The sequence below is a fragment of the Trachurus japonicus genome, chromosome 22 (genome assembly GCF_045865225.1).
Source record: "Trachurus japonicus isolate A0001 chromosome 22, Traja_1.0".
Classification (NCBI taxonomy): domain Eukaryota; kingdom Metazoa; phylum Chordata; class Actinopteri; order Carangiformes; family Carangidae; genus Trachurus; species Trachurus japonicus.
Genome location: NC_140928.1, coordinates 19,091,817 through 19,103,173, shown reverse-complemented (window position 1 = coordinate 19,103,173; position 11,357 = coordinate 19,091,817). Strand labels below are relative to the sequence as shown.

The following is an 11,357-nucleotide window of genomic DNA, read 5'->3' as shown; positions in this document are numbered from 1 at the left end:
ATCGCCGTTAATGAGAGTTGACATAATTACTAGGACCATTTCTTTTCTAATTAGCACACTTCAGCGTTGTCGGAGCTAGCGGCTGGGCAAAAAGGGAATCAGACAGGCATGCCGAATGGGAAACAAAAAGAAGTCCATCCGCTATAATTAGGTAAGACAATGCCTCGGACTGTTCTCGGCTGGAGATGTCGCTGAGGCTCTGGTCGCTCACTCCCAACAAGTTAGACTTCTCCGCAGGCTGCTAATAAGCCCCTAAACGTATTTTCCGATTCACACGGACAGAGGCCGCCATTGCCCCGGTGGCTTCACCCCCTGCCTCTCACACCGACCCCTGATTTACCCCTCCGAAAAAATATGGATTATTCATACACAGTTGTCCGGCTCTCAGAGCAGAGCAGAGGCAGCGGCCGGCCACCCCTGCGTGTGTGTGCTGGAATGTATCCTGAGACATGGGTGGCAGGAATCTGGGGAGCCGTGAACGCAGCATGGACTTTATGGGCAGGAACTGAAGATGGGGGCAGGAAGCATTGTTAATAAAAGCACAATATGTAGTCTGAGTGAAAAGTAGGGCCAGCCAAGCCAAAAGTGGGTTACATTCAATAATGTGGGTTACTAGAAAACGTTTTTTCTTTTTCTTTTTTTGTTTTTACTGACGACATTAAATGTTTGGGAACCATGTAAAAGAATAAAGTACTATCTTATAATGAATCACTTTAAAATTCCCATAGACTTTCTTTATCCTAACCTAAACTAAATGCTTCACACTTCTGAATAAACAACAACTATGCCTATTATAAATTATGTTTGATTATTAGGTTGGTTGCACTTGATGCCCATATTAGTATAGCCTACTGGTGCGTGAAAGTTAAAAAAAAAGAAAAAAAAAAAGGATAACACAGAAGTCTGCTGCTTCATATCCCTCTTAACAAATGCAGATTAACCTATAGACTACCCTATAACCGATCAACAATACCATCTTTATTTTAAATGAAATATTACAGTCTTATATGATAGACACATTGGACTGCACCCCACCCCGTTGTGTTTTGGCGCAGTCCTCCTTTGGAGAAAAAAATCCCCTGCCGCCCTTTTATCTATAACAATTCATCATGTGGAATCTCATCGAATAAAATTATGTAAAGCAATACTTACAATACCTCGAACATCATCGCAAAAAGCCTGAATCAGCCCTCCCTCAAATATGGTGTTTGCCTTTGACGTGACCTTTGTACAAAGCATGACGTAGGAAAGTAGCCCACGGTACTTAAAAAAAAGTTGTGTATTTTGCAGCACAGGCCCACTAACTTTTAGGAAAAAGTTGTGTTTATTTATTTAGATTTTTTTTAGTCTTTCTAAGTAGAACTCCAGGAGGTGACCTTGCTGTCATCGGGACCGGTTGAACATGTGCGGACACTTGTTGATGCTGACGGATGAACACTGATCAGTCTGTTGAGCGACCTGACATCCTCAATGTGGTGCACGCACCGGTGGCTGCCTGTCACCCGCAGCCAGCCTCCAGCCTGCAGCCTCCAGCAGAGCTGCGTCTTAAAGGAGAGAGATCACAGCTCATCTATCTGACCATCCGGTGCGTTGCCTTGACCTCACATAGCCTCTGTGCCCCGACAAACGTCAATCCGATGTGCCCCGAGTCCTTAAATTAGCTGTCAATTAGTACAAATTAATCAACTCCTCGCCTAATTAAGCAATGCCGACGGGCAGCTTCCAAACATGCCATTGTGGAGGAGCCATGAGAAAGCTGCGGGGCTTGTAAACTCTCTCTGCACTGGGAGGGCGGAGGGACGGGAAGGGGGTGTCCGGGCGGTGGGACTTACATGGCATCACATCACGGCCCTGCAAGCGCTTTGGGAAAGCAGAGTCTCTGACTGTGCTGAAGTTTTCCTCCCACCCTGACTCGGATCTACGTGTGTTGTCATCAAGTTGCCCGCACCTCCGTTTTCAACAGTGAGGAATGCAACAGCTTTGATTGAGCAAAGACTGAATCCGACCTGAAGAAGAGAATTAGAAGAAGTTGCAAAATAGTTGGTAAGCCTGCTTTTCTGAGACCATGATGAGGGGAAGAGTAAAAGTTTAGCAGCACAAAAAAAGTGAGAGGCAGTGAATGCACCACTCCTAGAGGAATAGAAGTTCATATCTGGGATGAAAGTGATGAGTTGAGGAGCTGTCTACGTGCTGGAGATCAGTTAATGGATTCAGTTTCTGCTTCCACTTCTGCTGTGACCTTCCTGCAAATAAACAAGTTGTCTGCTTATTCATTATCACAAATGCATCGCAAGCTTTAGCAGTGTCATCAGCAGGATATGATATTTATTATAGTGGGCGGTTTTTTTTTTTTTTTTTTTTTAACTTTCAGCTGTTTATCAAGGTTTGACCTGCTGCCGACACACACTCTTGTTTGAAGGTTACACACTGCTAAGTTGATCACTGCTTCATATTTGTGTTTTTTTGCATTAAGCCTAAAAAATGCCACAGCAGAGACAGGGAGGGGTGAAGGAGGAGAGGGGGGCTTGGAGGGGGGGGGGGCAGATAAACAAAAAAAAAATTCCAACAGCTGTTTGCTTTTTAATCTGCAGCCGTTAGATCCTGCATGTCTTTGATGGGCAACCCAATCTACACGAATGACTGAACTAAATCTTCCCTTAATCTACAGCCTTATTAGGCAGCCTCTCCTCTGCATGTAAATCAGCATGCAGCCATTTTCGTATAGGAAATGGATTATTAAAAGCCACAGAGAGAGAAGAAAGTATGGCACCATTAACAAACAAACAAAAAAAAGCCAGTATGGATTGCAGCAGGAGTGATGATGGAGTGAGAGCAGTGGCAGTGACTCTCCTGTAATTGACGGGTCATCCTGACTCACACCCTTCCATGTTAATAAATGGCTGGATCCCAACAGGCTGATGTGTCATTAGCATATCCTAATAACATTGATTTCTTCATTAATAGAATTTCCACTAAATAGGCCCTAGTTAGTTTCAACTGGCCAACCACTAATTGCAGTAGCAATATTTTCTCCTTCTTAATCAGCAGCTCATTTCACACTGTTTGAAATAAAATATAACTTTGCGCAGAGGATCCTTGGAGACTCTGACTGCACACCTCTGTTTACATTAAGTCTCACTCACAATTCATGTAGTTTAAACTTTAGTTGTGTTTTGCATCATGTCCTCTGGAGTTGTAGTTCCTCAGCAACTGTCATACATGTGTTCATTTAGTGTATTTTCCTTCATTGGCTCATTTCCATGTCATTATGTAATTATTGCAAAATAAATAGGCTACTGTACATCTGCACACCACACATTTGCACATGCATACATGTGCATATGTGCACAAAATGGGCCAATCCTAAATGATGACTCCTAGACAAGTGCATGTCAGCTGTAATAAAGACTAAAATTATCCCATAAGCAGTTAAATGACATAAATATAACTTCATTTTAACACAAATATCTAAAACGAAGTCTCTTCATAATAACCTATAGGAAAGTAATCATGATGGACCCTGAACCACCAAGAACAATGCATGGCCTTGGCCTGCAACTTTAAATCCATTAGCAAACACACTATAACAAGTTTTAAAAACTTTAAAATAAGTTTTTTTTCTCTTGTTTTTCCACAGTGATGTCAGAAAAACCGCAAACCTTTTTCATGTAGCCTATAAATATATAGCCTATGCATCTATCTTTGAGGTTTGCATCCAAAACCAAACTAAAAATGAAAAAACGAAAGTGTTACAAATTATATTCAAAATAATAATAAATGCTTTAACATCCAGTTTTCATCCACATATTCACCAATTCTCATGTATTGTGTCTATGCTATTAATAATTAGCCATTAACAAACTTGTTTAGATGACTGGAATCATTATTGTTATCATCACTTTCATTATTATTAGGTATTTGTTCTATTAATAAAAAAAAAAAAAATATATATATATATATATATATATATATATATATATATATATAATATATATATATATATATATATATATATATATATATATATACCAACAATACAAAGGTCAGCTTCCTCTTTGGCCCGTATTCCTCCGAGGAGATGTGCCTATATCTAATCTGCTGTGTAGCCTGGTGTGTACTGCTGCTGCTGCTGTGGGATTATTGCCGCTCAGGACCGTGCAGTAGAGTGGGTCCGTATCGTCCAGCTGTCGTTTTTTTTTTTTTTTTTTTTTTAGGAAGGGCCTTTGATTTGCGTGTGATGAGTTTCCCATAGCATCTGGAGATCAATTATCCATTCGTGTGAGCCAGTGGTTGGGCAGAGAGATCATAGCCGACTCTCACTCCCTCAGTGTGTGTGTGTGTGTGTGTGTGTGTGTGTGTGTGTGTGTGTGTGTGTGTGTGTGTGTGTGTGAACCATTCAGCGAAAGGTAATATACAGCCAACTGATTTATTCTAGATTGGGGTAATTTTCTAAACCTGCAACATTTCAAAGGTAAGTAAGAGGTGTGAAATAGACGATTTAATTAGGTCTGACTTCTTAACGCAAAATGATATGAGCAGTGATATATCTGCAGTCAGTTTAAAAAGGCTTGAGGAAGAGGTATTTGTTATTTAATAGGTTCTGTTTTCTAATCTAATCTCATCTCTAATTCTCATCTCTCTCTCTCTCTCTCTTTTTTTTTAGTAATGTGTAGTTTTTATTCTCAGAGATTCACCTTTCTTCCTGCAGCATGAGGCTTTGAAGACAGACATTTCGTTCCTCCCTTTCTTTCTGTAGCCCAAATCCCTTCCTCGTTTATCCATACTGTCCTCAGGAAAATGCAGATATGTATCCGAGAGGGCGTATAATGCATCCATGATCCACAGGAATCCTGAATCCTTGCAGCTGATTGGCTGCTGGGCCCTGCCTCTTGTTGGGATGGACCTGTTGGATAAAAGGACCATTTTCTAAAGGACTCTTGTGTGTGTTACATAGAGGATCATGCACTGGGGACCATCCTGTGAGACGCTGTAAGAAATAGGCCTTTTAAGTAGCATCGAAGACACCATGACGGGGAAACAAGGCGCCGTGCTGTCGGAAAGTTTAAATCTGTCGGAGAAAACCTCTCTGGGTGCAAATGGAGGGAGTAACAACAGCCTCCTGCCGAAGAGCGGCGCGACCCATCCGCCGCCCAGGTGCACCGGCTTCGGCATCCAGGAGATCCTGGGGCTGAATAAGGAGCCGTCCTCGGCCCCCAGGACCCCGCTGGGCTCGCTGCCGGCCGGGGCGCACCTGATCGCCGCTAGGTCCGTGCTGGGCCCCGTCGGGATGGGTGTGGGTGTCGGGATGGGATTACTCGGCCCTGGTGGAATTCCGTCGTTTTACAGCCAGCCAGCGTTTCTGGAGACGGTACTGTCGGACGCACAAGACGTTCACCTGCAGCCCCACAGCAGGTCCGTGCATGGCCCGCTGGACACCAGCCAGTCCGCCAGCTCAGGTCAGCTTATTACTGCTCACAATAAACATTACACTGTTGTCATATTTGCAGCCATAGGCTATACTGTGCATGCAAACTACTAGGCATATATATTTTTTAATTCTTATTTTTATTGTTCTTACTCTTATTATCATTATTATTATTATTATTATTAGCCTACGTTGTGTCTACTTAATGTAGCCTAATATATGAAATAGAAATAGAGTTGTCAGGTCTCAGCTGTTTGCATTTCTCGTGGAAATTTGAAAATGCTGTTTTATTTTTTCACTGTCCTCCGTAATTTTTTTTTTTATTAAGATCTGTTTTTTTTTTCTTTAATAAAATCTAGACTCCGAGGATTTATCTTCAAATGAACGCAAACTCTCAAAGTCATCTGTAAGTCAGAGCAAGAAACGCAAGAAACGACGTCACCGGTTAGTGAATATTTCTGGTTGTCAGGCTAATAAAAGGTTTATTTATTTCTCAAAGGATAAATTCACTGAAATGAATGCAATAGCCTACTATTTTCCCCCTGTAATATTGAATGAATATTGTTTTATAAAGATTGTTCCCTCATCAAAATCCAGTGGTCATTTTCTGGTTTTAGCGTTTTAATGTAGTCTTATTGATAGCTACAGATAATAAAGTCAAATATGAAGAAGAATTTACTACAATTCGGCCACAGATTGCTCGTATTTCCCTCCATTATTGTGATGCAGGTGTTAAAGAGGTCGCATGTGCTACACCAACATAAATGGGTTTATTGAAAGAGCTCATTAATGGAAATCTGAGATTATTTTTTATATTTTCACCCTTGTTGACGTCTGCCTCTATTCCTCGTTGTCTTTTTAATCGCAGTTATTCACCTCTCAGTTTGCATGATAGGACACGAGAAATACTATATTATCTGCATTAAAAAAAAAAACATTCAACCCGTTCACACCTTCTAATAACCCGTGTTCACAGGACCATATTCACCTCTTATCAGCTGGAGGAGCTGGAAAAGGCCTTTAATGAAGCGCACTACCCGGATGTTTATGCCCGAGAGATGCTGGCCATGAAAACAGAGCTACCTGAGGACAGGATACAGGTAAATGTGCACTTTACCATTCAGTGTTTTAGCCAAATAATTTAATTATAATAATTTAATCAAAAGTTGTTGTTTTTTGGGGGGTGCAACCTAATTCTTGGACCTGTATATATATTTTTTCCTTTATTTATTTATTTTAGCATTGGCAGCTCTAACTGTTAAAATAGGGTGTGTTTAATTCGTCTGGGTCTATTTTCATGAAATCGAGTTTGTATAGAATAGATACAGCTTTTTTCGTCCACTTTCACTAATAGATTGTTATATATATTATATAGAGATTCATATTAAAAGAAATAACCTAGACCTCTTCATTTTATTTTTACACAATAAATAACAAAATATCCCAATGGATAGGATATATATATTTAAATTTAAAAATCAAAAAGCATAAATTGTCCTTTGTGTTCGAACAAACAAAAAAGCCAAAAAAAGATAAAGTAAGGCTTAGTTTCCTCTATTGCTAAAAAATGTAATTCTATTTTTTTAGACACTGCACATTGCAACACACATGTGTATCAAACTCTTAAAATAAGCAACAGTGTCTTCCAACCAGAGCAGGAATAATATATATTTTCTCTTTCATCATAACGGTAATTAATTGGTGTGAGTATTATGATTGTTTGCCTTATGAATATGCACCTGTAAAGGCAGATGCAGCCTGCTCATCCTTCACTTTCCCATCAGTGCTAATAACCTGCTGTAATATTTGAGCGGAGGCCGCCACCAGCTGCCTCTCCTGCTGCTCTTGATGTATTTTAAGGGGAGATGGGGCTAAGTGAGACCCCCCCCCCCCCCCCCCCCACAGACACACACATCCTACCTCCACCAACATACCATCCCCCGCCCCCACCCCTGGGTGAATCGATCAAGTGCTGCTCCCCCTTCCTGTCTGAACAAAGAGTGCTCTCCTCCAGCATCCTACGCCAGGACACATAATCTCTCATCAGGCGCAGTAGTTGGATGTGAAACAATTTGTTCTCGGAGAAGAAGCCGCTAACGACCTAATCAAGCTATCAAGGCGGAAGAAGATTGCAGTGTGACCTGGACCATCCATCTGCCGGGGGGCGCCTTTTAATCTCATTCTCATTACGGGCTGCAAACAGTACAGCCGCGAATAAATAATAAAAGGAAATAAATAGGCTAAATAAGGCCAGAGCCAGCGCTCCTATAGCTACTAAATAAAATTAACACCCAATTTTCTCATTGAGTGTAATTAGTTAAATCAGACGAGCTGGGGAGGCTGGCTGCTGCTGCTGCAGAGACGCAGGGAGTTCAAATGAAATAACTACATTGAATTTATTAGCACGGGTCAATAGCGCTGCTCCCCGGAGTCCCGGTAGTTTAATTTCCCGTGATATTTGCCCGCCTGCCCACCATCGATTGGGCCTGAAATTAACTTATTTTTCAATCAGCCTCGTCGTGCCCCAGGGTCGCTTCTCCTCGCAGCTTCCACACTGGCTTCTGTTGAGGGGCAGAGAAGCAATTTCTCATAAAAAAAAAAAAAGAAAGAGGGGGGGGGGGCAGATAACTATCTTGTATGAAATAAGGGTTATCATCAGAATTACCAGAAAAAAAGCTTGAAAAGGATTTGGTCGTTTTCAATTTAATATCTGTCTCCTCACTTGGATCTCCTCTCTGGGCCCCTCCTCTCCTCATTGAGCCATCACAGGGGCCCAAGTAGAGTGTTTAACAGTCCTGTGTTGTGCTATACAATCAATTTGGCCTCTCTCTGAGCTGACAGATAGCCTGCAGGGCCTCCAGCAGCCTGTTGGCTGCTGTGGCCATGTCGCGTGTCTTGATGTGTCAAAGCATCTGTAACGGCACCACAGGTAGCTGGAGATGAGCTCTGACAGCAGCCGGAGAGCCCTCACACCTGTAGCAGGAGGTTATGGGAAATCAATGGAGGGAATCAAAACAGAGCAACAGTTGTATTGAGTTGATCTGATTCACACTTCCATTCCCTTATACCAGTAATTCAGCTTTAAAACAACCACTGAAATATTAAAAGCCAGTGTCCATGCACTGATAAAAGAAACACATTGGCAGCACTTCCTCCAAAGACTCATTGAAAAAGAGAGGAGGTTTGAAAATGATGGATTCAGCCATGAACTCATTGGATCATTCCCTCACTTACCCTCTGGAAAATGGCCACAGAAGATCTGGACCCTTTTGTGACAAATAAAGTATTCATGAATGGATTAACAACATTTAAGAATGCACTGTTACAAAATGGGGAGGATAAACATCAGTGAAATTGATTAGCACAGTTAGGCTATTGATATCACTGATGACTAAATCATTATCCATATTATATAATATAATAGAGCCAAAACTTTTTTAGGGCAACAATTGCCATATTTGGCACATTTTGGGTAAATCAGAATGACCACCAATCACATGTTTTCCTTCATCACATGGTTCGAGTCACCATTCTGCACCAGTCATGGCTCAATCTCGCCTATACATCCACAACTATTGGAAAAAAATAGGTTGATCATTATAGAAATGATTTAAAGGTGACCCAAATTTATTTCTTTGAGTAATTTTTGAGTAACAGAATTGTGTATTAATTCCCACATGTTTCCCTCACTGGATGTTGCACTGCTGCTTGTATAAGTTCTAATAGTTGTTTTCAAGGTGATGCTGCTGTCGCTGCCTTATTACTGACTGATCTGTTGTCCCACAGGTATGGTTTCAGAACCGCAGAGCTAAGTGGAGGAAGAGGGAGAAATGCTGGGGCCGCAGCACAGTGATGGCTGAGTATGGGCTGTATGGAGCCATGGTGAGGCATTCAATCCCCCTGCCGGAGTCCATCCTCAAATCTGCCAAGGATGGCATCATGGAGTCCTGCGCCCCCTGGCTGCTCGGTGAGGCCGACATCCCCACAATTAGATTCTCTCATTTTTGTTTTTAGCCGCTCATTTTTATGGCATGAATCAAGTTTAATATCACGTTAAAAGCATCTCTGTGTGGCTGTTTGAATGTTTTTCAGTTTTTCACACATCATCATGATTTCTACACCAGTGAAAGATTTATTCCCCTGAGTTTTCATTGTCATCGTGACTGACCGATGTAAATCTTGCAGCACAGACTTTGCATCCCATAAAATATTTCCATCCTCCACATTGGCCATGATTTGCCCTTGTCCATTCAAACATTATTTTTCTAAACCAGAACTATTTTTGCTTGCTATTTTCAGTCCAAGATGGCTTACCAAGCAACAGACGCAATTCTAAATCTGAATACCCGCAACTCTTTGCAGGGATGCACAAAAAGTCCATGGAGGCAGCCGTTCCCCCGCCAACAGGAAAGTGCAACGCACCCCAGCAGCCCAGCTCTCAGAGGGCAGAAGACGCTGAGGAGGAAAAGAGGTCAGAGGGCAAGTCCACCATTTCTAAAGAGGAACTGAGAGAGAACAGCATTGCTGCACTCAGGGCCAAGGCACAGGAGCACAGTGCCAAAGTGCTGGGGACAGTTTCTCATGACAGACTGCAGGAGGGCAAACAGGAGAGGCCGGCGGCCGAGGAGAAAGCCAGCGATCTCCTGAGTGCCCCAGCAGATGAGGAGAAAAGCCCGTAGAGACTGAAGACTGTTATTCTCCCGGGTGAACGCGGTGGCCTGGCTGCTTCCAGCATGTGTACGGACTTACGCGACATAAATAAACTGTCCTGCAGGTTTGTCATCCTTCCTTTCATCGACTTCTCTCAACTGACCTGCATCTGGACATCTCTGAGAGGAAAACTCATCTGCTGCACAGAAGATGCTAATGCACTTTTTTTTCTGATTTACTTCCAAACATACAGTTTACTTACAGTTGTTGTTTTTTTATGCATAGTAGAGAATACTGGAGTGAGTGGTGTTAATATTGGTGTAGATACATAGAGCCAGATCAGTCAAATTTTATCCAGTATAAAATTTATAATATCTCAATTGAGATGGCCAATGAGCAGCCAGTGTCTGAAGGTCTGCATTTCATCCTTGGCATTCATTTTAATGTTGCTTGTACAATTAGTAAATGGTGACATTTGAAATAAGAACCATCCCACCGACAGTACTCTTCCAAGAGAAAGAAAGTAAATGTTGTCCTATATTGCGCTGTATATAATTGATATATTAATCTCTCTCACTAAGGCACAATTTTAGATATGTTTTCTTGTAGTCCTAAAAAAAGATGTTTGTGTTTTCTTTTAAAAATATGTATAACTCAAAATACAAAGCATAAAAATAGAAATAGTCTTTTATTAAATGTGGCTTTTTGGTGTCTATTTATTCTACTTTCTTTTCAAGCTTGTAACAGATAATAATCAGAGAGTTATTGTGACTCTTAACTGGCATGAAGTTGCCCCCCCCCCACCCCCTTGTTGGAGTACTTGTTGTCACTTGATGCTCTGCTGGCCGGGCTCATTAGGAGACAGTCCCTGGCTGCATGCTTGGGTTAGTCCCTATAATCCGTTGCAGTTGAGAGCCTTCAATTTCAGATTAAACTAGGGGACCGGTGCTTTTGGGATGGGAGAAGGAGTGACAGCCACCCCCACCTCCACCAACCCCGCCGCCTCACATCCTGCAGGATGACCTCAGTTTGATTTCAAATCACTTTAATAGATGCTATTACCCGGCGCAACTCAAGCTGTTTCATCCTCTTATCTAAACACTTAGCCAAAGTCTAACAGCTTTATTTGCTGGCAATCTTCTTTCTCCCCGGGCTGTTCATAAAACTTTGTATCAAGCCCCTTAACAACACATCAACGTGTTCGCATTAGCTGTAATCCATATAAGATTTCACACTTCATCCTCAGTTAGCTATTAGACCGCACTAATGAGTTGAACAACCG

The 11,357-nt window shown here is 41.8% G+C and overlaps 1 protein-coding gene across 2 annotated transcripts; it reads left to right on the top strand.

Annotated features, from left to right (window-relative positions):
- The first annotated feature begins 4,854 nt into the window (after positions 1 to 4,854).
- vsx2 (visual system homeobox 2) lies at positions 4,855 to 10,790 on the top strand. 2 transcript variants are annotated; one of them, XM_085767778.1, is made up of 5 exons: positions 4,855 to 5,456; positions 5,785 to 5,869; positions 6,402 to 6,525; positions 9,212 to 9,392; positions 9,725 to 10,790. In XM_085767778.1, the coding sequence occupies exons 1-5, from the start codon at positions 5,027 to 5,029 to the stop codon at positions 10,102 to 10,104; spliced, it is 1,200 nt and encodes a 399-aa protein (XP_085623904.1). In that variant the 5' UTR covers positions 4,855 to 5,026; the 3' UTR covers positions 10,105 to 10,790. The 2 variants fall into 2 exon arrangements, with proteins under 2 accessions (XP_085623904.1, XP_085623905.1); XM_085767779.1 differs by having other exon boundaries at positions 4,856 to 5,456; positions 9,788 to 10,790.
- The last annotated feature ends 567 nt before the right edge of the window (positions 10,791 to 11,357 follow it).